This window comes from Brachyistius frenatus, unplaced genomic scaffold (assembly GCF_029030835.1).
Source record: "Brachyistius frenatus isolate BFR_SWC_R1_liver_20210118 unplaced genomic scaffold, ASM2903083v1 Contig_140, whole genome shotgun sequence".
In the NCBI taxonomy this organism is placed as follows: Eukaryota; Metazoa; Chordata; class Actinopteri; family Embiotocidae; genus Brachyistius; species Brachyistius frenatus.
The window spans coordinates 756,645-782,587 of record NW_027210739.1 but is presented as its reverse complement, the minus strand read 5'-3'; the positions used below and the strand labels follow the sequence as shown (position 1 = coordinate 782,587).

The 25,943-nt window shown below is 44.0% G+C and overlaps 1 protein-coding gene across 1 annotated transcript; it reads right to left on the bottom strand.

Annotated features, from left to right (window-relative positions):
* Positions 1-2,140: 2,140 nt before the first annotated feature.
* On the bottom strand, positions 2,141-25,209 carry ass1 (argininosuccinate synthase 1). Its single transcript, XM_069715294.1, is given in 16 exon segments — positions 2,141-2,532; positions 2,630-2,695; positions 5,981-6,137; positions 7,582-7,713; positions 10,543-10,607; positions 11,703-11,787; positions 14,798-14,888; positions 19,717-19,747; positions 19,839-19,909; positions 21,340-21,414; positions 21,615-21,659; positions 21,661-21,672; positions 22,817-23,005; positions 23,254-23,322; positions 24,072-24,192; positions 25,099-25,209. Coding segments are annotated over 15 exon segments (1,239 nt in total). The 5' UTR covers positions 24,174-24,192; positions 25,099-25,209; the 3' UTR covers positions 2,141-2,483.
* Between the last annotated feature and the right edge of the window lie 734 nt (positions 25,210-25,943).

Here is a 25,943-nt window from a genome sequence, read left to right as displayed (position 1 = left end):
CCCTTGGTCAGGTGTCAGCCAGTTTTCATACCTGGCTGAGTCGGCAGGTAGGAGGGAGGAGAAGGCGGATGGAATATGAGACGTGGTCGATGAGTAAGTAAATGGAAACGCATGCAAATATACAACAACCGGGACCGTTGACTCAAGAAGTCTGCGCTTAAATAAAAGTCAGAGCGGAGCTCACGGAGCTAAACCTGAAACAAACACATGTCACACTCGACAGCGATTATATCATAGAAATTCCACTGGATCATATCTTTCCAGAAACAAAGTTGAAAGGTCGCCGTAATCCTCCCCCTCCAACCGCTGAAGCCAGATTGAGATTGATAGCTGTCCCCATCCCTCCTGCCCCCCCTTCAGCTTGACTGACTAATCTGAATACCTCTCCATCCATCCCTTCATTCTAACCGGGCAATTTTGGACACTGATTATCTTGCAACCTGTGTGTGCACGACAGTAAATGCAGGGGCTGACTGGTAATTGACCAGGCAAAGACCGAGACGCCTGCCGTGTAATTGAGCGGGGGCTGAGGGGCTCTCGCAAGGACTGAAAGGGTCCGAGGACTCCTCATCGCCCATTAGACCTGGCGGGGGGTCTCCTGCGCCTGTCGACTCTAAACGTGAGGCCCACCCCGTACCCGGCACTTCGATGCAGGACTGACACCTTTCAGTGGCGGGCAGATGAGAGGCAGAGAAAACAGCTGTGAGGGGAGGATAGGATCGACTAAATCATCCCAACACCCAACAATATGAGAATCTTAACTGCAGCCTCGTCCAGTCTGAAGGGAGGAGACAGAAAACACTTTAAGTTACTGCAGCGTTCATCTCGGAGACTCTTCCGGCCGTCCTGACCGGACACCAAACAAACACGTGTAACCGAGGCCTGGAGGTTAAAAAGGGAGCCTGCGACTGAAGCTTTGTGGATGAGGGGGAGCGAATGAACAACTTTCTCCTCCCTCATGGCGCTGAAGTGCCTTTGAACAAGACACCTAACCACAAAACTCCTCCCTGGGCCCAACTGAGCTAAAAGATTAGAAGCAAGGTGAAGCAGCATCCTGCTTTTCTAATCCACTTTAATTCTTTTTATTCGTCTTTGTGCACAAGAAAGGATTAAAACTGATGCAGCAGAACCAGCAATACCAGTTTGAGTTTTTTCTGCCATGATATATAAAATTATACATTTTTAACGGCTGATAAATGTGAAATATGCTGCAAGAAAGAGCACTACTAATTGTATTTAATTATTGTTGTATATATAGTTTGTGTATTTATTCATTAGTCTTACTTTTTATCTTATTTTTATTGCAGATGGATTTGTAATTTTTCCTTATTGTGTGCACCTTTATTTTCCTAACTGCTTCTTTGCTGCTGTGACGATTAAATTTCCCCACTGTGGGATTAATAAAGTCTTCCTCCATCCATCTATGTAATTTGTTCATCTGGTATCTGAGCTCTTTGGATCAGTCGCCACGTTGTTGGTTCATTTAGAAAAGCTGCCGTACAGCTGACATACTTCCTGATCACCACACAATTCACATTTCCATTTGCTCCATGTTAAAGATAATTTTACAGATTATTTTTTTTGGACTCATTTAAGCCTTATTAACTCCATTCTTATGTTCACCTGTTTCTTCATCCCTTTTTAAATAACACCCTGCTCCTCCACACCAAGCTTTCCAATTAAAAAAAAAAAAAAAAAAAAAAAGGTAAAAATGAATCCTACAAGTCTTTGTCTTTAAATTGCTGCTGCCTTTCTCCTCCGTTCTCTAAGAGTGGGACCTCCCGCTGTGCAGTGAAATATACATATGTGGCCAATTGGTTTTCCTTCCATCTGACTTGTGCCATTTGAGCTCTGAAATGGCCTCATCACTTCCGCTCCGGTGGCCATCAGCGAGCCACCGTGTTGGCTTCGGCCTGCGCCGAGCTTCTGCAACGCTTCATCTGCATATTGTAAATATGATACAGCGTCCCAAGAGTTAAACAGGCAGGCATTAATGAATAGGCTGCCTGCCAAAGACATGAACTATTAAACATGCATACAGACAGCATCTGATGCACATCACAATACTGTTTTGCATGTAATTCATGTAGCACATGAATACTATGAACAATTAATAAAAAAAAACAGGAAGAAAAAAAAACACAATTACCTCCTTTTTATTTCAGCAACAAACACTTTGTAGTGGCAACCTACTGAAGCCCAGAATGAACAAATTCAGGAAGTAAAAAACACTAATAAACACATTATATTAAGTGTTCCTCCACAGAATATTGTTGGATTATCTGGAGACAGTTTTCATGCCATATTTTCTTTCCTCCTCTTTTTACCACCTATGAAACTATTCAGCACAGTCTGCCTGACTGTTAGATATCCTGATGCTAATACAAGTAACACTAAAGATAATAAGGCAGAAGGTAGACGATGGAGGCACTAATGGGAACCTGGTGCTGTCGGGGACTCGGTGGAGCGAGGAGGGAAGATGGTTACTGCTCGGTGCTGGAGAATCCCTGCAGGCGGTGGTGTTCCCTCAACCTGTGGAGGACAAACAGGAAAAGGAATGACTTTTTATTTTTCTTAGATGTTTTGTGCAGCTGTTGGGAATAATTCTTAAGATTTAAGCTGCGCTAACCTGACGGCGTTGATCCTGATGAATCCGGAGGCGTCACATGGGTCGTAGTCTCCCTGCACGTCCATGCTGGAGCGGAAATGAATCAAGAAAAACAAAAAACAAACAGGTCAATCTTTAAATGTGAGGCAGGAGAAAAATGGAGCACGAAAGAGCAACTGAGAACTGAAAGGGGAAAAAGTTACAGGATATTGTGGTGATAAACTGATTGAAATGTTTGGTATCATTGCAGTAAACATAAGAGCCTTTTCGACTGCTGGGATAACAGCGTCGCTGATAATCTGCTCTTTTGAAATGACGCTCTGATCGATTTTCCTCTGAATGCGCTTCTTTAGCGTTGTTGGTCGTGAACGACGGCGGATCAATACGCCACAACCAAAACACGCTCGCGTGCACAAAGATGCACATAACCCATCTGAAAACAATCCCATCATATCAGATGTGAGCTAAGTGTTGAGATGATTTTGTAATCTGATGTTTGTCTTCTGGTTTATCCACTTCCTTTCTAAAAAAAAAAAACAGAAGTAGATCTATAACTTGTGCCGGTGTTGTTGAGGCTGCCGGTTGCAGACGTCGTGTTGGCGTGCGCGGGTGTCTCACAAAGAGCGCCCGTGTGCCGTGTAATTACAGCAGTTTCTACCTGCCGTGTTTAATACACTCTCTCTCCGAGTCCTTTCCTCCCCGTGACACCCCCAACTCCCGATCTACAGCTTGCACCCATTCTTCAAAAGCACTTAGCAAAAGAGGAAATTGCCAACAAATGATAGGATAAACACTATAAAAAGAAAGGCCGACAACTAAATCATCAACTCTCAATACAAGGCTCCCTACCCGGCACCTGAACACCATTATGAGTGAGTGGCCACAAAGAATATGGCACTTTGTGTGTGTGTGTGAGCATGCGATTGTGTATTCCTTTAAGAAACCCTGCAGTCTAATTGAGAGCGACGCCAGCCGAGAGCGAGGAGGGTGACATTTGTGTCTCAGATGGGTGCGGCGGCGGGCTGTATTACCACTGTGTTAATGACGCCGTTTACTGTCGCCCGCCGAGAGCCAACAGGATGTCAGCGGGGGTCTCGAGCCTAATCTGGTCGGTGTGTGCGACTGTGACAGGTTTGTGTGTGTGTGTGTGTGTGTGTGTGTGTGTGTGTGTGTGTGTGTGTGTGTGTGTGTGTGTGTGTGTGTGTGTGTGTGTGTGTGTGTGTGTGTGTGTGTGTGAGAGAAAGACTGCTGCCTCCAGGTGTACCGCTGGCAGGTACATGTATGTCAATGGTACCGCAGAAGTTCAGATGTTGCACTAAAAGCCTTTTATCAAAATTTACAAAATTAATAAAAGTTATAAACAGCATATCATAAATCCACAAACCGTTGCCAACTATTGAAATGTTTTGTGAAGTGGTGTTCTTAGTTGTTTTTTTAATTTTTTTTAAAGCCTGACTCACAAGTCTGATTTTACTTAAAGATTTTGGTGAAACACAAGAGACAGTATATTGACACTGGGGGAATTGTTTGTTTTATTAGACAGCAGAGAGTTTTGCCCGACTGATGGTGGATTTTTAGTACCAATATTAATATTAGCGCAGGTGTAGTGCCACTTTTTTTTTCCCTAAGTGAGGAAATTACATGTTCTCAGTTCACCTGATCCGGCTGAAAATCATTAACGTTTTTACGTGTTTGAAGATTCAATCATCTCTAAAGCTGATGTCATGAAACAGAGTCAATTCTAAACTAAATGGGTCAAAGCTGTCATGTTGGCGTTGATGGTGTATCGATTGATTTACAACATAAACTCGAAGTTTTGATCTGCTGCCGTTTGCCCTGCCGTACACGTTAACACAAACTCAGCACTTCCTGTATCTGTTTCAAATTAAAAGCCCACGAGTAGACGGAAACCCTTCATTTCTTCACGAGGCTTTTATTGTGAAACATTTGGAGGGACTGAAAGTGGACGAAAACACCGTAGAGGACTAATCCAGAAGAACTGTAGAAGATATCTGGATTAGAGTATTGACTTTGTTAAATTAAAATCAATTAAATTATTTTGACTGTTATATGTAAATTTGCCAACGCAGTCGTTACACAATCTTCAGAAAAAAGCCACAACTTAACAGTGAACATATCTTCTTCAACTCAACTATTTAAAAAAAAATAAAAAAAATCAGAAGGACTTTTGCCAAAAAAAATGAAAACAAATATCAAATAATATCATGCTGTCTTCATTATTCTTTAATATTAATACTGACTCTGGGCTCAGAAATCGAGCTCCATGGAGACAGATGTGTGACGGCCTTTTCTCTGGACGTTTCTAATGAGTCGCTTTATCAGGAACTTCTGGGTCCGTCTGTCCGTGACCCCGAGGACACACAGATGTGACGCTCCAGCTGTGTTTCTACAACGTCAAGTGTTGAAATCACAGCATGGGCCTTGATAAGTGAACAGGTTGTTTTGTTTTTTTAAAGATTGATGAGTTGTAATTTATCTCGAGAGTGATTCAGCAGTTCTTTAAAATGTTTTATTGCAAACAAAATCTTTACTCAGAAAAAACTGTACAAAAAAAAAGCCAATAAGGGTTGAAAGAGCTGAACGGAGGCCAAGTCTGAGTTCAGTATAATCTCCGTTTATCTCACAGAAGACAAAATACACACTCACTGCATTGATTTATTTAAAAAAAAAATTTTTTTACATGCTTTTTCGCTTGCCAAACCATGTAAGGCCCTGAATGGCTGACTGTGCGAGGCATGTTGTTTTGTCTCCCTCTTTCTGACCTGCTTAACTAGCATGACACCCCGTTACTTTGCTCTTGAAAGCCCAGTGAAATCACCTCTCCGCTGGCTGAAAACACCATTAGCTCTCTGACTCTAGGGTACAACTGGACTGTGTGTGACTGAAGGACTGAAGTGGAGATGGAGAGACATATGGAGGGTTGTTATTTTTTTTACTTTGGTCAGTGCTGAGCCTACCCAGAGGGCATCGGGGGTCAGCCTCCTGAACAAACCCACTGTTACCACCGCTAAGAGGCCTCGGGGCGAGGGGAGGGGGGGGGGATCGGGGAGGGAGGGGCTGCCCTGCAGGAACTGAGTTTGACACTTGTCTGATGTCTTTGTGAGCCGGGATGGGTTTAGTGTGCCGATGTGGAGGTCATCGCTGACCTGACAACAGGCCGACTGGTGGAATATCTGCACCGAACAACAGCTGCCACGCTGGAACGAGCACACACACGTTGTTCTGTTTCTCACACACACACACACACACACACACACACACACACACACACACACACACACACACACACACACACACACACACACACACACACACACACACACACACACACACACACACACACACACTTACCTGACCAACTCTTCGTTGTAGAGGGACTTGGGTGACTCTCGTCCCAGGAGGTAGACCTGACCCTTGAAGACAGACAGCTGTACTTTGCCCTCCACGTTCTCCTGCGACTTGGCGATGCAGTGTCGCACGAAATCACACTCGGGGCTGTACCAGAAACCTGCAACACAAATAAAACCCTTAGAAATACTCTAACCTGATAACACACACAAGGCAAATCAAAGAAATGTGCAAAAGCTGCATACACTCAAATGAATTCAGCACGTTTCTGAAAAGTCTTTATTTGTGCAATATTTATTTAAATAACAGAAGTTGATGAATTCTTTCCAGCTATGTCGAGTTACTCATCACAGCTTTTCTGCAGCTCTCTTTCACTTTGTGAAATCCAAGATTGACGACATAACATGACAAGTCTCCTCGCTGGAGATGATCCTCGGTATCCATCAGACACCTCCCTGATGGAAACGTGTGATGGATACGAATTTAAACATCTGAAGTGCCTAAAATCTTCATAAATGTAATGAATTGGATGATGGCCAAAACAATATAGAAGATGGAGCAATTATGAAAAAGCCTCCGTTAGTCGCAGGGTCTGCGTTCATCATTCCAGTCGCAGGTGAAGTTCATCCACAACTTTCTTTTCTCCCATTTTTCTGACCTGGAACTCATCAGTTTCTGAGACAGATGGGCGAGGCGACGTGTCTATATGTGTTCAGAGGTCAGGCACGCCCCGCCCAGCAGGAGGTCCTTCTCTCATCACCTCGTCGTCGGGTTCAAAGACACAATCTTTCCCCGATTTCATTTCCTCTCGTTTGGAACAAGGTGTTGAACACAGTTTACTCTAAAGAATAAACTGCATTTTATTTGATCTTCGTGTCGCTGGAAGATCTCCATGTCTGGTGGTTAGTTTGGGGAAGAATTATCATATTTATTATTGATTACTGAAAATCAATTATACTGAATACCTGAAATTAGATGTATTTTTTTTTTTTCAAATAATCAGCGGTTCAAAATGATGTGAAACTAAAACAATATCTTTATTTAAGATGCTACAAATGTTTGGTGCTTTTACTTAATGAATGATTAAAAAAAAAATGATCAAGCAATTATTTGACCATTAATCAGCCGTTTACTTTCCGTTTGTGAAAAGCTTGACGTGTTGGTACCGAACCGCTGCAACTTCTCAATAAAAACCTGTTTGGGTAAACGGTGCCGTAAACAGATGCAGGACAGGTGCCTTGTTAACATAAGCCCCACTGCCAGCCGTCTGCTATCAGCAGAGTTATTAATGATTTAAACCCACAGTGGGTTTAATCTCCGCCCTGCTTCTGAAGGGAACACCTTTATGTGTTCGCTTCCCGTCTCTGGAGGGCAGAACCGGAGTGGCCTAGTAGTCAGTCTGTAATGGCGCTGATCCTATTATGTGGATGAAGGTGCAGGAGACTGGAGACTGAGCAGAAGGGAGGATTAAGACACCTGAGCCAAGAAAAGCACACACACACACACACACACACACACACACACACACTCACTGAACATACATGTACACATGTGGCATGTTTGCTGCGAAGGAGAATTAAAGAATAAGTGAAACAAGCACTTACCGTTGTAGACGAGTTCAGAGAACTTGATACCGAGTCCCTGTTTGATCCTGCGCACCTCTTTGTCCATGGTGAAGGTCTCGATGTCTAAATGGGCCTTCAACAGAACCGTGCCTCCCGGGGTTTCATAGATCCCTGCAAACAACACAAGAGGAAAGAAGGCAATTAAACTCATGAACACGTGCACAAATCACAACAGTTGGATTTTAAACAGAAGTTAACAGATTAGTAAGATTCATTTTCATACAAATATGTAAGATTAGCTATTTAATTGTCTTTTTCTGCTCCACGATTATAGTATAACAAACAAACCACACGGAAATATGATATTCCTGTTTTTATACAGGTTGATGGAAATCATACTAACGATGCAAAATGACAACATTCAGCTCCAATATTCCTGATCAAGCAGTTATAATTTTGCATGCTTTACCCAACTCAACGGTTTTGTCCGTCTAAAATATTCAACACGCTTTTCTCTTGTTTCACCGCAACCTGTGGCGAGGTCACCGCTCTCCTCGGAGGCCGTTCACAGGAACAGAAACTACAGGCCCTGTTCTGTTCGTCTGAACTACCTACGAGCAAACCGCTCTGTTCGCCATCAGCCGTCTGACAGACAGACATGACATGACGAGCCTGTCCTGGGTAAATGACGGGGTAGGAGGCCCCTGCCAGCCTGCAGTCTGGACGAGGACTCTGCCTACCCTGCAATTTACCCCCTCTGGACAGGGAGGGAGGGGTGAGGGAAGAAAAGATGAGGTAGATGACAGGAGAAATGAAGCTGTCACTTCCATGTCAGCTAAAACAAACGAAGGACAGGGAAAAGGCTGCAAGACAGACCTGACAATAGAGGGAAAAAAAAAGGACCTTCATTAATGACAGACATTTTGGCGAGAGCTGAAATTTGGAGACCAGGAGTGCCGTTTCCCCCCCATTCAATACATGGGTCCTCACGCCAGCTGTCAGTTTGAATGACAGTCACACTTCTTTGATTTAAAGCCGAGCTGCCAGTCAGACACTTCATGGCCGACATCCACAATTTGTCTGAATCTAAAACCGTTTCCTGAGAGTTAACAGATGAACGCTATTTAATCTCTTCCAATCTGTACAACCCCAAATACTACAGCATCGGTCCTGATCTGAAAATGGAGAAGCATTTGTGCTGTAAGGCAAAAGCAGAGCTTAGCGATGCCGCTAATTGTCTAAAGCCTCAAAGGGTTGCCACCTGAGCTGGAAAGACTTTTGGCTTTTTGGTGATCCCGTGCTAAAAAGGGCACGCAGGGACATTTCAGGGAGCTTCTATCAGATAAATATGTTAAAACTGCCCTCCAACACAACTCGGCTTAACAGAGAGGCGGAAACAATGAAACGTTATCTGCTTAAGCTCCAACAGTGGCAGTCGAGTTGGGCTTAAAGACACAAAAAAACCTGCAGTGTTGTTTTTTTTTTAGGTTTTAATCTTTTATACAGTTACTGCTGGTATGCTGACCACGCTGCAGGCCTGAAGGGCTGAAGGGCTGAAGGGCTTCAGCTCAGGAATTAAATCTTCTTAAGCCTTTTGGGCAAAAAGTTATAAACAAGCAAACATAGATAAATATCTGAAGATGGAGAGGACGTCACGCCAGTTCATCCTAAAGTGACACAGCTTTTGCTCGTTAGTGGCGCGACGACAGAAATAAACAAGTAGAAAAAAAACATTACAAAAATGATAATTCGGTCCACCGTGTTGGAGTTTGACACGAAGCCCCGTGTTCATGAAAAGACGAGGCCGTTCCCGTTGATCGGTGCAGCTTCCTCACCGGTGCACAGCTTACAGGTTTGACAGCTGGGAAATGTTCGTCCGGCTCACAGGCCGCTGACAAAACCTTCTTGACAAACCATTTTCAATCCTCACACCCCCCCACACACAAATAAATATGACCCAACACAAATAAATATGACCCAACACAAATACGTATGACATGTCCCCCCCCGTTCGATCCCTCCCATCATCCATTGTGCAGAACACGACTGCCATTCCAGAGGAGACCAACATGTCCACTCGACGGTAGTTATTGAACCGCTCGGGCACCTCCGCTCCACCTCCGCTCCACCTCTTCCTGTTGCTTCAGTGGAGGAAACAGCTTTGATCTTTTGTTCAGCCGAGGGGAGAGAAAAGTGGGCTTCCCATTTTCCAATTTCTACCTGCCAAGTTGCGCCACAGCTACAGTTTGCTGGCCAGTCAATTTGTCAATCATAGCACATCGTGTCGTGGGGGAGAAAGAGAAGTGTGTGTGTGTGTGTGTGTGTGTGTGTGTGTGTGTGTGTGTGTGTGTGTGTGTGTGCGCGCGCACCACAGCACACTGGCCGTGCATGTTTGCTGCGGTAACACGTGTAGAGAACCTAACAAAGGAGCTTTTCAAATTGCTTGTTGACGCCAAAGATAAAGAGACAAAAACATCCGTGTGCGACTAAACGTGCACATATGTGACCAACGGTGTATTTGTATGTATCCAGTGGAGCATGTGCACCTTCATCTTCTACACTGTGTGTGTGTGTGTGTGTGTGTGTGTGTGTGTGTGTGTGTGTGTGTGTGTGTGTGTGTGTGTGTGTGTGTGCGCATGCATAAGTGAATGGGAGTAACTTCGGTGTCTGTGATTCCAGGTGAACCAGAGGAAAAACATTTCTCTTAAGAGTGCGTTTGCCATCCAGCCCACTTTTATGGAGGCAGAATAGCGAGCGTGACACTTAAAGCACTCATGTAAAATAACGGCAAATTGCATGAAAGCCCCGGAAAGTGAAAGGAAGGCTTTTGAACGCATGTAAAATTAAAATACTGAGAGGCATTTGAGAGTAAGTGCAAATGTTTCCATCTCACTGCATTTGCAGTGTGTATCATTGTTTGAGTGAGTCAAGAAGTCCGTCAAACTAATTTAGCACAAATAGAGAAAATGTCATCACCGCGACGGGCTGCCAATTCCTCACCTCGGGACTTCATGCCGATGAAGCGGTTCTCTACGATGTCAATCCGGCCAACTCCGTGTTTTCCTCTACGAGACAAAGACAGGTTCACTGGACGCGTTCACTTCGGCCTTCGAGAGGAAGGAGCCCATCATCACATCGGCTGCACGATCGAAGCGATCAACGCTCCCACATTTGATCAATTTCCTGACTTTGAAATTCAGTCTGTACTTTGGAGGTGAGAAGGGTGGAACAAACATTGTCGTGGAAGCAAAGCGTTATTAGTGTCAGGTTTACCTCCGTTCGATTACATGTGAACAACACCTGGCTAAACACATGTAACACTACATGCATCAAAGTGGTGCTTCATTTTCTGAAACAGCTTGAATTGATGCAGATTAATCCAACCGTCATGTCAATGCATCATTTGTTTCTAACATGATTGTACCAGGTAAATAAAAAACAGACCCCATCTCACTCTGGGTACATGTTTCAGGTTTTATGTGTATTTGCATTAATTGAGCATCACTGTCTCATTGCTGTGACAAACTTTTCACAGCAATGAGACCAGCTGACAATAAATGTATTAAACACCACAGTACATGAACCGATATTAGAAATTCAGATTATTTCTCTTTAATAATATTTCCACAGGACTGCCAGCATCTTTGGTAAAAATCTGTTTTGGCATCTTCTACAAACAGGCTGCCTCCTTTATTATCTCCTCTCCCTAAATATAACATTTTGATTAAGCAGAAAAACTATTTCAATATTTTCCTGAGAAAAAAAAAAAAGAATTCAATGCCATCAAGAAGCAGAAATATTGCAAACTAGTTTGTAGTTCGTACCATTTCATTAAACGATGCTTGTAATGAAGAGACACAGACGGCCTCCAGTGGGAGGTTAAGGACAAAGAAAACTCCTCGTGGTCAACACTGAGCTCAAAACTGGTCTTTTGGTGTCGGCTGGCTCACTTTCACTACTTTTCATTTATTCTGACAGGTGGGAAGCAGAGAGGGAAAAGCTGAAGAGAATCTGATCCCAGACCAGCAGCGACTTCACTGCTCCACCTCCGAGGACTCACCGCTTCAATATAGGAGGCTGAAAGTCCCTGGATATCCAAGTCATACTTTTTTTTTTCTTCGTTTAACAGATGCGTAATACAATTTAATAGAGATACTCACCCGATCTCGTTGAGGTATGAGAAGATCTCCAGTGGTGCGTCTTTGGATTCGCTCTCTTTCACATTGATCACCTTGACAGGAACTCCTAAAGAAATAAAATGTCACACCATCAACAAATAACAGCACATTTTTAATACTGGATTTTTAAAAAAAAAATTATGACATTTCCAAATTCCATCACAGTCCAAATAAAGTAAATGTCGCTGCAGCAAAGCAGATAGCTGTTAAATTAAATTACTCTTCATATAATCCACATTTTCATAAAACCTATTACAGAGTAATGAAAGAGCAAAACCAGAGAAACAAACAAACACACAACTCAAAAAGGCAACAAGTCTAAATTACATTTTTGCACAGTTAATGAACAGTTTTGGGAAATGACTTTTCAAAAACTGATGAAAAGATTTAATTCCAAAAGGTGAAGAAAGACTTGATCACATCGGCTGACAAGTGAAAAAAAAATCCGCAGTCGTCAGCGAAAAGTGAAAACCATTACAAAGGAAGATGGGAGAAGGGCTAATAAATTCAAAGGCCCTGCTCGTTTGAAAGCTGTGAAATCGTGGGCAGGCCTTTACCTAATTCAATTACACACGCAGCTTTGTTACCCAAAACTCTGTTTAGCACTGAGATTTCTTTGAGTGTTTGTGTGTTCGTGCGCATGTGCGGGAGACAAAAAACACCTGCAGATCCATCTCCCATCTCCCGACCGACCGACCGACCGACCGACGTGCCTCCGACGCACGGCGGATTTCTCTTTAAAAAAAAAAAAGAAAAAAAAAGAAACGACGCCTACGTTAGCTGCACACACGCTTCCTCCGCAGATCCACTTAAAACCAAGTGCACATCAATCACTGCCGCGGACCTTCGACGAGCAACGCGGACCAAAGGTGGCGACGGGGAAACAAACAAGGGGTGAATGTGAGAAGGGAATATAACTTCTTTAAAGACTGCACGGGGAGGAAGTGAGTAGGAATGTGCTGCGTGTCCGTCCGTCCGTCCGTCCGTCCAGAGCAGAGCCCGACATACTTCAGCATGCTCGCAGTTGTCAGTCAAACAAGCTCGAGAAGAGAAGAGCAGCGCTTGCGGTCGCCTTTCAGCCGGTGTGTCCAAAGCCCCCCGACAGGAATGACATGCGAGGGACTTGACTAATTTTTTTAGACAAGGGCTTTGTTGACGGCCCATTCTCATATCGAGGGAATCGCGGTCGCTCCCATGAAAAAAAATTAAAAAAAACAGAAGAAGAAAAACCCGGTGCAGGAGAGGGCAGGACGGATGGTGCATTCTTAAACCCGCACCCCCCTCCCAGATATCTAATAATTAGATTAAAAGTTCAAATAAATTAAGTGAGTGTCTGAACGTGGGAGTGTCGGGGCTGGCCTTTCGTCCCCGGGCTCTCTTTTTCTTGCTCTCTCCATGTTGCGGGTTCCATCATTCACTCGAGGGGTCTTTTTCTACTCGTGATCCTTTTCTTCAGTTCTTCGCAGCCTAACAGTGCAGACAATGGGAGCGCAGACACAGTTGTAGGAAAAATTACTGCTTTACATTTTTCCTCTCTGTCTCTTTTTCCTCCTCACTTTCTTTGGCGTGAAAGGAGGGAGGGAAGAAATTTTTCTTTTTTATAAAAAAAAAAATAAAAAAAAGAGCGTTTGACGGGGGAAAAAGGTTCCTGTCGTTTAAATATTCTTTTTTAAATCAGTGAGAAAACTTTGGTGAGAAAGGCAGGGATGAAAAGGTGGGAGGGGGAATGAAATGAAACATTCTTGTGCTGATCTTGTGCTCAGAGGGAGGAGTAGGCTTGGGCCTTTGTGTGGACAACTAAAACAGCTTTTGTCATAGGGTGCTCAATAAAGGCACAGAGAATATGTGTGAAAATGGAGCGCAGGCCGGCAAAGAACCCGCGAAACCAGACTAGGCTTTACTAGTGCATCGCTGTTTTACAAAAGCCGCTGGACTGACACCGACCAGCTTGTTTCACAGTTAAACATTTTCTTTGGGAAGCTGGTAAAAAGGGAGATCTGAACACCATTTTGTTACAGATCCATACCGATTGAAGAATTTGTACTTTGCACCTCTGGCTGCTTTACTGACTGCAAATCTTCTGCCAAACTTTTGAACCTGCCTTAAATCCCAATTATAAGTCATAAAGCTGCCCATTAACCCCGCGTGATCAGAGGAGGTAGTGTCTCTTGGCCGATTGATGTTCTGGTACTTCAGCCTCCGCCAGGGTTGAAGGGACATCTGTGGCGTTTGCCTCGGGCCTGGAGGCGTCTTCCCATTTTATTTTTGCACAAACATGTGACACTTTCTACTTTTCAGCCCGGCCCTCGTGGCAGTACATCTAATGAGCGTTTTCTGTGGCGCCTCGGGGCTCGGTGTTTTAGCTGTGGTTAATGCTTCCGGCCTGGGTGTGCGCCCCCGGGCCAAACAAGGCGGCTTTGGACCAAGCAATGCCGTGAGGGGTTAGGGATAAGTCTGGGTGGTCAGAAATGGTGCTAAAGTGCAGCCGGGTCAGAGCCGAGGCCCTGCGGCTACAACCATCAATGTTAAGTAATAAAAGAGGCGTGGATTTGAATTTTACTGATGACAGAAGCTCAGAAATGATATGCGAGTGAGTGTATGCATGAAAAAGAACAACATGCATCTGGGTTTGATGGAATTCAGAAATCTAACTCGAGATTTTTTAAGTGTAAGCGAAAATTTTGTTTGAATTTAATCCGTTTGACATAATTGAAGCCCAAATGCAAAAGACGTGCTTCAATTCTTGCTCACAAAATGTATGAATTTCAATCCGTTCCACTAATCTTGACATGAAAAGATAAATCATCATCCAGACATTTTCATTTTGATTTCAGCTTAAGTGGAAACTTTTGTTGTATATTAATTAATATTAATATTTGACTTCATTTTCACCGAGTCAAATGTATAATTATTTTTCATGAAATGAATGAGGTCAAATCAATTATGCGAGTTCTAAACAAGTATTTTACATGTGTTCATATCAACATCAAGGACTGGAGCTTTGAGCAGTCGTGAGGTTAAAGACGAACGCAGGCTGACGGAGTAATTAACAGGCGACGTGTTGCAAACACACAAACCGTTTTTGAACTCTATCTCCAGGACGTCCGGGACGTTGGGAGAATCCTCGGGGTCCTTGGTCATCAGGTACAGGTCAGCCGGAGCGTGGCTCTGAGAAAAAAAAAAAAAGAAAAGAAAAACACAAAAAAGTAATCAACATCTCCATTTCACACACTTCACTGCACTTGATGAATAACTGGGACCTTCTACGACCTCGTCAAAGAACAGCACCGTGAATGTGGGACTATTGTGTGAGGTGAGTGAAAACAACATCAGGAGTCGAGTGAAGACAAAAATCAATGTTCAATTTTTCTCCTCTATTTGGTTTAATTTTCCCCGTCTGGCCCGTCACCACAGGGGGGAGGCGGGGAAACGCAGGACGCAGAGAGAAAGTGTATATATGAGGGCTAGAGAAAGAAATGAGTCACATCCTGGAGAAGAGTCAGAAAACACCTGCAACAGGAAATCCTCAATAACATTCGACGGCCTGTCTGTGTCATGTGTCTCCAGATGGCGTGACCTCCTCCTCCTCTCTTCCTCCTCCTCTTCGTTTCCTACTTTCAGATTTTGAGTGACTTTCTCTTCCGACTTATTTTCAAAACACTTTTTTTCTTTTCTTTTTTTCTCATAAATGGAAATCACACAACAAAAGCCTTCAAGTCAACACCCTGCATCCACTAAAGTTATCCCGGGTGACAGACATTTGTCGTTTGTTTCCAGCTGGCGGGAGCGATTTCAGTAAGTCATGGTCGGGACCCAGAAGAGCGTAGCGGTCCGACGCGTCCGCCCAGCGATGCACCCCCTCCAACAATTACACAGCATTAGGACAAGACGATGGCCAATGTCTCCTGAGCTGAGGCAAATTGCAGGGGGACTATGCAAAATAACTACTGGGTGCATTTAAATGGAAAGCTTTACCAGACTCTAAATCATCATACAATAACTAATCGGCATCCGCTCGCCGCCTGTCAGTGAGGAGAAAACGAGCAGCGCAATCACTTTCCTTCCTTTTAACTAAACACCAAAATTGACTGGGAAGGCAGCCGTCTCCCTCTCCTTTATTTTCTGCCTCAGTGCCCTGAAAGATGCCAAATGAGAGCGAACAGGAGAGGGACAAAATGACTCTCCTAAAAAGCCTTTTGATGCGTACTCTTGGGGGAGGGGGGGGGTGCATTTTTTTTTGGGCCGTCTTTTTCAACCTTCAGATAAACACAGTAGAGCAACATAAGAACCATTAGCAAGTTCACAACTTCTAGGAAAACTTAATGTATTTATTACCTTTATATAGTTTTTGATAGGTTATACATGAATTAAATGGTCAGCTCCAAATTCAGGCTTTTAAAAATTAACTCTAAAATAAATAAAATTTAAATTTCTTGGTTTAAAATGACCGTTTTGTTCCCTTCGAGTGTCTTTGTTGCCTTTAAAATAAGAAAAGTGCAAAACGGCACTCTTAAAGAAAGAACATGAAACAATTTATACCCAATCAATTAAAAACACATTTTAAAAATGTATTCAAATTCCCAGTAATGCCAGAAAACTCATTTGTGCTCCAACGATAAATATGAGCCATTTGATACGAAGAGGGGGGAAAAAAAAAGGGAACTAAAGGGGATAGGGTTGTTTCCAGTGTTTGAGAGATCAATGCATTTCAATTCAAACCCCCTGCAGGTGGACCTGTCCCAAAGCCGTGGCCCTGAAAGAGAGGAAAAGGTAGAAATAGAGGAGGCGAGGGGGGGCAGGGGTATTGGTGGGAAATGGGGCGTGAAGCGCACCATCATGTAGCACAGAGCAGCTCCTTTGGCAGTCTTTGCTTCTGCGATATTGTTGTGCTAAACGTGCCCCATACAGCAAAGAAGGAGGCTGACGCATGAACTTAAAGCAAGTAAATTTCTATCTTTCCACTTATTAGTTGCCTCATTGGTTTTCAATCGACACCAAAAAAAAGGGGCCAAGAATGGCAGAGGTGGCAGGAGGGGAAGGGGAGGAGGGGAGGTGGGAGGAGGGAGGGAAGGAAGCTGAGAGGGAGACGGAAGAGAAGCGAGGATGGTAAAAACATCTTTGGCGCAACGGATTGGAAATGATGTTTAAATCACTACGTTTCAAGTCTGTCCTTCTTTTCCAAATGTAAACTTGGCAAATTGAGCCCAAAAAAATGAAACAATATACACGTGACGTGCCGGAAAAGATATTTATATTCTTAACACCAAGGACGTTTTGGTTAATGCCGGATCGCCTCAGCTGAATTTAATGAGGACAGCAGACACGTCTCCGTGGAGCGATGCTGGGACGGACACGGAGGGCCGCTCGCTAAGTATGACAGGTCAGGACCCACTCAGCCCCGAGGGCAGCGAAGGCAACATGACAAACGCCGACCTCTTCGCTTCGAAGGACGCATTCGCGTGTATACGTACACCTACGAGCCCACTTCCTCCCCCTACGGGCGGTCCCCCTCCGACCATCCATCTGTCCAGCGAAAGCCAATCCGATCGGCGGACGACAAGTTTTCATTTCCTCCGGGTGAGCGGCGGCTCGCTGCTTCACGCCCGTCAGCTCCCTGATCGAAAGAACAAAGTGGGCCCGGAGGAAACTCGCCGACAAGAGGCTATAATTAAGACCGAGGTGATGTTTTAATGACTCGGGACAAGTGTCGGCCGGCCGCAGGGCGGGCTCTGACCGCTCATGTGTGGCGGGACGAAGACGGCGGAGATCGGGAGGAAACCGGAGGATGCGGAGGCATCCAACAGTCGGCACATTGTTTGTATGCGATCTGGTACGATGTCATGATGGAAGATATTTCTGGTGACATTGTTGATGAAATAACCACACCGATATATTGTTTTTGGCCCGAGATTTTAAAGGGACAGCTTTTACGATCTCGCGTATTTCTGAATGAGATTCTATGTAGACAAATGCATCATGTGACAAAATGGCCAACAAAAAGCAGGAAGCCTGAACCTATTCCACCTCACGACGGCAGCAAGTTGCCCCTCAGCGCGTGTCTTCACACAGGTTAACGCCGCCAGATGGAGACGAGTAAATAAAAGGTCTGCGGGCCGTGGTAGCCACGGCAACACGGTTCGGGGTTATCGGGAAGGATACGGTGTTAATCACAGAGTAACCTGAACTCTGCCGACTCTTATCTACAGCAGAACATATGAGCGACCATTTGGACATTTCCTAATCTGACGGTGTTGAGCAGAGAGAGGCCATTGTATCACAGGTGGGGGTGGTGGGGCGGGAGGAGGGGGGGGGGAGTTGGGTCCGGCCTCAGCCTTCAGGGCTGTAACAGGAGGATACTGATATAGAGAGGAGATACTTAAAACAAGGTGACCTCTTTCAGACGACCCGGATCACAATCTGACACGTTGGTTTGACCGTTCGTGGGAGAAATTGGCTTTTTTTTGGGGGGAGAGTTTTCATTTCATTTGCACTTTTAGGTAGCATTTAAACTGGTGTTAAATCTAAAAGTGATACTTAAAAATGCTGCTGTTGTGACCTTAAAAAACAAAACATACTTGGTAAAACTCCAACTGCAGAGTGGGCGAGATGACGTCGCCGCTGGAATTACTAAATTATTCCAACTCTTTCAGGAGTTCAAACTATAATTTTGCGCCCCCTGTAATGTATTCAAAACCCCTTTTAGACCTCGGCACCATAAATATTTCATTGTATTTAATGCCATGAATCGATTCAATATCGGAGCAAATGGTCTGACACAAAAAGCCCCTGAATGAAATCAGTGAGACAATACTTCCATCATACATCGCGATGCTATTGAGCTGTTCTATTCAAAACATTTCTCCACAGGACGAGCGCTGAAGAGGCAGCGGAGGGGTGGGAAAGGGCCAGAGAAAGAGAGCGAGCGCTCGAGGTCTGAGTTACAGTGGCCCTACCCCTGCACCTCCCCTCCAGCAGCGCGGGACCCCCCTCGCCTCCCCGTCCTTTGGGGACTCATCTGTCTGGCGCACCGTCTTTGTACTTTACTGTTACTGGTGACATTTTGGTGTCACGGTGTCATGATGAAATGGCTCCCCTCCCACGTCGCAGCCTGCGGCGGCGCAACCAGTAGAACAATGAGGTCCCGAGGAGCTGGGGCTGAAACTCAGGAGGCCCCAGCTGGGTGCAACGCCCTAACCCTTCCCCCTCCCCGGCTCCCATGAAATCGGGAATTAGTCGAAGCGTTGCTGACGACAAGTCAGTGTCTGTGTGTCCCGGGCTCTTCCCAGGGCCCGGCGAGGACCCGGGGTGACGAGAGACACAGACACAGACACAGCTACCAAGGGATGGGAGCTTCGGGGTCACCGGGGGCAACCTGTATGTACTGCATTGACCTCCGACCCCAGCAGAGATCAAACTCTCGTCTCACCCGTGGCGCTGGGAGAGAGTCGTGTTTGTCTCGGGTGGCACGGGTCAGCAAAAAGGAGAGCGGGCCGACTGATGCGTCACTCACACATTTCACTGTACAAAATCATTCTCGTACGATTTCTCTGTTTGCTTTGAGTAAATAACAGCAAACGCTGGACAACAAAGGAGATCAGTTTAAAGTACATTTCTGTGCATGCTGTCAGGTTTTGTGTAAATTTGTCTCTTTGATTTTTACTCCAGCTCAAGATTAAATCAAGATGAAGTAGGAGTAGAAAACATTTGAAGAACGGATGTTGATGTAAAATCTCCCACATTTTGAGATGTATGTTGTTTTCACTTGAACAAACTGTTGCTTCCTGATCAGCTTTCGCGTTTAGAAGTTCGTAAACGGTGATGTCACCGATCAAGGTTGCAAATAACATTTCTTGAGTTATGAAGTCATACATTACACCAGTTTTAGCTTTGAATTTCACAAAAATCACTCCACACTGATGAACTGTGTAAAGATGAAGAAGGACCAAAGGAATGACTGCTATTAGGACCGATTATTCTCACGACTTTGGGAACTCACCTTGGGGTTCTCCAGGATGCCGGACTCATAGCTGTAAAGAAACATAATTTGTAGAATTACGGTCTATTTATTTCATAATATAATATAATCTAAAGAAGGTGCATTTCACCCGTCCAACCCACCTGATGTGCATGAGGTTGGCGTCCATGCTCCAGGGGGCCCGAGGAGTGACGGGCACCGGGATGCCGTGTTCCTGCAGAGAAAGACGTCATTGTGTTACAACCAGCACCGAGACTTCAAATCAGAATTATACCTGTCCACCGATAAAAGTTCTGAATACAAGAAAACCAAGAAACCTATTTCAAACAGCTGGTTTCTGGCACGCTGTGGAAGCAAAACACATGTTTCTCTACATTTCTTTTGTCTTCATGATTTCAAAATGACAAAAATAACCAAAGGTCATTTTGTTATGTTTAAAAGGAAAAAGTCAACAATTCATTGTTTTTAAAGAAGTACTGCACGAGGTGTTGGCTAAAACATCATGACCACCCTCTAGTGGGGGAAAACCGGGTCAGGAGCACCATCAGACGGGACCATGTCGGGACAGCGGTCGCAATAATTCAATCTGAGAATGATTAAATGTTTCAGTTGGTGTTAAAAGTCTGTTTGAAGTTTATGGATAACTCTTTATTGATCCCAAGGTGGTCACAGCAGCACGAGAGACAAGACAGCTACAGATAGAAAAAGGATGGAAACAGAAATTGGGAAAACTCCACCACATCAATCAAAAATGAAATTACAGCTAATATATAAATACAAAATAAGAACATGTATGGTTTTGGACTGTTGACTGTCATGTTGGCACTTTTTGCCTCGGTAACTTTTGACGGGGATGTTTGTATTTTTATGTGTGTGTGTGTGTGTGTGTGTGTGTGTGTGTGTGTGTGTGTGTGTGTGTGTGTGTGTGTGTGTGTGTGTGTGTGTGTGTGTGTGTGTGTGTGTGTGTGTGTGTGTGTGTGTGTGTGTGTGTGTGTGTGTGTGTGTGTGTGTGTGTGTGTGTGTGTGTGTGTGTGTGTGTGTGTGTGTGTGTGTGTGTGTGTGTGTGTGTGTGTGTGTGTGTGTGTGTGTGTGTGTGTGTGTGTGTGTGTGTGTGTGTGTGTGTGTGTGTGTGTGTGTGTGTGTGTGTGTGTGTGTGTGTGTGTGTGTGTGTGTGTGTGTGTGTGTGTGTGTGTGTGTGTGTGTGTGTGTGTGTGTGTGTGTGTGTGTGTGTGTGTGTGTGTGTGTGTGTGTGTGTGTGTGTGTGTGTGTGTGTGTGTGTGTGTGTGTGTGTGTGTGTGTGTGTGTGTGTGTGTGTGTGTGTGTGTGTGTGTGTGTGTGTGTGTGTGTGTGTGTGTGTGTGTGTGTGTGTGTGTGTGTGTGTGTGTGTGTGTGTGTGTGTGTGTGTGTGTGTGTGTGTGTGTGTGTGTGTGTGTGTGTGTGTGTGTGTGTGTGTGTGTGTGTGTGTGTGTGTGTGTGTGTGTGTGTGTGTGTGTGTGTGTGTGTGTGTGTGTGTGTGTGTGTGTGTGTGTGTGTGTGTGTGTGTGTGTGCATCCAAAATGGTAAATCAGGGTCATAATTGTTGACAAGACTCATTCAAATAAATAAACTTCTGGGATTCTGACATCACACTGCCGAGTCAGTTACCTGTGCATATTCCATCAGGTCCTTCCTCCCACGGAAGCGGTTGTAAAACTCCGGGATCCTCCACGGTGCAATGATCTGGACAAAGAGACGGTCGAGAGGTTTGTTCCTGCTGCAGCAACATTACCTCACGGTACACACCATTTTCATTTCAACTGGTTTATGTATTAGTGACATATTGGTGAGAGAATCTCGAGAAGGCTATTCCTGCAAAAATAATGGTAATCAATAATTTAAAAAAAAAAAATCACCTCCATACAATGAAACAGCAAACTCACCTGGACCTCGGGGTAGAGGGCGTAGCATGTGAGCTCAAAGCGGATCCTGGTCATTTCCCTGAAAAGTACAAACGATAGTTCAGTACGATGTTCTGCGTGTGAGGTGTTTTCAACATCCAGCGGTCTTATTAACGGTTATAGAGATATAGTTATTTTCTTGATTGATTTGGTAAATATTTGGCCAATAAAATGTCAAAGAAAGTGAACCAAATCCACAAGCTGCACTACTACGATATAAATGTGGTGTTTGTCTCCATCTACAGGAGAAATATGGACACTGCATTTCACCTCATCCTATCTACATGCCAAAGCTGTTTATTATATATTAACTGTTTATTATTATTAGCACATTTAGAAAGTTTCGATGAATTAAAGTTGTTCTGTCCAGTTAAAATAGTTAGAAAAAAAAGACCTATGTTTTTTTATTAGTATTTTTTTTTCTACCTTCACAACATGCAAAACTTACTTCACACCTTGAGCATTACAAACTTTTTTTGAATCCCTTTAGACGTGTGCTTTGATTGTCAAAGTAAAATACGAGAGCATGAGATGACAGCGTGAACCTTCAGAAAAAAGTCATTCACTTTTTGCATGGTATCCAGGCTGATGAGCAGTCAGCAGCTGTCACTCACCAGCGCTCGTCAGACTCAGAAACGTCTGGCGGCGCTCCGAAGTGCAAAAAAACATATTCAGATTTGAATTTGAAGTGCAGAGATTCGTTTCATTCAGCTGGTGACTCAGGCAGTGTGAATAAAAGAGCAGGCAGTAGAAACGGTAGCATCTGTTTCAGACTCGCAGGAGGCTTCTTCTTTTTTTTTTTTTTTTTAATGGATGACTAATAAGAAGTAAAATTACAGTTTCCCAGTGAAAAAAAATCAATAAATAGATTTGCAGACGTTGGATTTCTAACTCACTGCTGAGGTTTCAGTCAACAGAGGTTAATATTCAACCTGCAAACACAGCAGCTAAAGTCTAATGTCTAGTCTGTGGTGACCTAGTTAACGAGGTTAACTAGTTTGTGTTCAGAAAAGGTCACTCGGGGCTCCAAAGCTTGTAATCATAATGTCAAGGGTTGAATTTCAGAACCAGTAAACGGGCCTTAAAAAGCAGCTTTTCAATCCCAGCTCTCAGGAAAAAAAAGAAAGTCAACAATTTGAGATTTCAGTCGTCAGAGTGGCGATATTATCCGGAGAGCGATTTACCTTCCCGGTGGCACCGTGGGAGACGAACTGGGCGCCCTCCCTGCGTGCGATCTCGACCTGACGCCGGGCGATGCAGGGCCGCGCCACCGCGGTGCCCAGCAGGTAGCGGTCTTCGTAGACGGCGTTGGCCTGAACCGCGGGCCAGATGAAGTCCTCCACAAACTGGGTGCGCAGGTCTTCGATGAAAACCTACACAGGAGTTACATCTTTGATTCAAATCCTGTGAAGTATTTTCCTTCTCGCGAAAGAAATAAGCTCGAACATCCAGGATTTGACGGTCAGCTGGCACAACATGCATGAGTTCATGTTTCAGGGAACCCTGAAGACAAATCAATTACAATATGAATGAAAGATATAAAGTTTCATTTGGTATTTTATTTAAGGTGCTCAGGTACGATGTCAGCCTACAACTGTCGTCATGTTTCATTGTCGCTCACCTTCTTTGCACCGAGGCTTTCTGCCTTCTTCCTGGCAGCTTCAAAATCTTCCTCTTGCCCGATGTTGGCCTGGAACGACATTTAATCGCACACAACATTGAGAAACGAAGAAAAACGCGGTCGGAAATGATATGCGCCGACACACGAGAGGCACACGTCTGTGCAAGTGTTAATTCTGACAATACGCCATCTTGTAATTCAGATCACGCGTGTCGAGATGTTTCAACCTCATCGTAGCTGAAACCGAGAATAAAAGAGGCCGTCGGATCTCCTGAGCAAAGGAACCGACCCAGTAAACCCAAATGTAAATATTTAAAATTCCCCGTTATTCCTTTAATCTGTCAGTGTAGCTTTTAAAAAGACTCATATTCAATATAGAACATTTAAAACTAAACTATTAAAATGGTGTAAAAAGCTGGCACACTAAATTACAAACAATCATCATTAATTCTCCATTTCTGTCCGATGTGCTTGATGCATCATTGTGAACAGTGACTAACCCCCCCTCCCCCCCCCCCCCTCCCCCCCTCGACACCAAACCACAAAACCATTGAATGTAGTCAGACAACAAATAATTCTGCCTGCTCTGCAGGTCTGAGTCGCCTCGCGGGCCAAATGTAAATCCAGCGAGATTTACGTTGGCATTATGAAGCCAAATCCTGTGGATGTGAGAGAAGCAGTACTGTAGCTGTGGAAGGTTGTTTTAGGACGGTCCCATAGAGGACCCTCTGTACATACACGAGGTACGCAAGCAGCTGGCCCGACAACACAACCCTAAAGTCACCTGTTGCGCAACACGTTGTGCAGAAAACACTCACCAAGTAGGTGATGACGTCGTAGCCTTGTTCCTTGAGCCACACCAGAATACAGGACGTGTCCAGTCCGCCGCTGTAGGCCAGAACCACGGTTCCTTTAGACATGATGAGGGTCGTCGGGTCTCTGCAGACGGAGAGGAGGGAATCGGTCCCTGAGGAGAGGTTAATACATAACTCCAGCTGCACTGGGAGTTAAAAAAACAACCTTCTGTAATATCAAATCAACAAACACACAGGCGAGGATAAAAGTACGATCTTATTTGGGCCGCAGAAAGTTGAACAGGAGAAATTTGGTACAAGTTTTTGATAATGAATAAACATAATTTAGAATGGGAAAAAAAATGCATTGAGTTTATCTCTATATGAGCATTTGCAACTAATACTTGTTTACCAATTTCTTTAATTTAATTTAGCTACATACTCTTTACTTGGCAGAGTAAAGGTTCAATAAATCAGCACGCATTGAAGCCGATGACGACGTTTCCTCAACTGGTTTCCTAACGACCTGGATCTGCCTCCTTGTTGGTGCATGCACGAGACTAGGGTTGGGAAAAAAACTTCCTCGTGACGGGCTCGCGCCACCGCGAGATGATTGATCAAACAATGTTCTTTGAAAATAAACATTTTAAGTGATGAGCATCGTCCACGTGCGTGTTTCGGGTATATTTCGACCGACCGACCGACCGACCGACCTCGGTTCGTGCCTCTCGTGTATCACAAAAAGACGCCAAACTAGTCGCGTCAACGTGTACATTAAACGCTGAAACAACACAATAGACTCGCTTTGTGGGTTTTTTTTAAAAAAAAAAAAATATATTTTTACCAACATAATCCAGATGTGCAGTTTGAGAGACACGAACAGCTGCATCACTCGTGACACTTGGAATTTCTGGCGTTTTTTGTTTTGTTGTTGTTGTTGTTGTTGTTGTTGGCTGCCCTGTTTTCCAGCGAAATCCAGACGGTCGCCGTCTCTGCGTGACTATTTAACGCGTCGCATCTTATAAATATAAAACGCGGGTTTTATACTCACCGAAGGTTTTCCTTTAAACTGGAAGGCGCGAACTGAACGGTATGCTGTTGCCGCGATGTCGGTGAGGTGCAGGCGGTTGTTGGGAAAGCAGCAGAAACAGCTGCAGCTTGCTCGGTTCCCCGGCTGTCTCTGACGTCACGTTGCATCATCCGCAAAACTCGAGACTGAGCTGAGTAAGTGGAAAGTAACTGAGTACATTTACTCCAGTGCAAAGGTGGAAGAAGTTTTCAGCAATGTGAAAATACTGCAAGTAAAAAAAAAAAAGCCTGCATGAAAAAAAATCCTACTTAAAAAGTACACAGGTGAGTTTATGAGTGAGTTTTTATTATAGTATGTCATTATTAGATTATTAATAGTAAAGCATCAGTGTTTAATTGGGTTTTCAGTTTTTGCAATTTTTTTTTCTCCCTCTAATCTCTGATTTTTAGGTGAGATGTTGTCTAATCTGTCCAAAAAGTTTGAAAACACCTGGTTTCATCTTAAACAACAATCTTTACATTTTAAAAACACCACTTTATATTATAGTGGAGAAGAGAGTACAATATTTCCCTCTGAGCTGTAGTGGAACAGAAGTTTGTAGAAGAATAAAATCAGTCTCTGTCCAACTACACTTCAGATTTGTTTTTTGATTACTCAAAAAAAAATATTATCTGACAAGTTAATGGTCAGTAATGTTTTCCAGATAACATTACACAAACAAGAGGTTGAAAACCACAGCAGCAATTTTCAGCCCATTTCAATGTGACACAAACAATCACTTGATGTTGTATTTTGTTGTATTTTATCAGTGTGGCTGAGATAAAAATTGCAGTACTATAGTATTTCATCATTACTATAAACGGCTG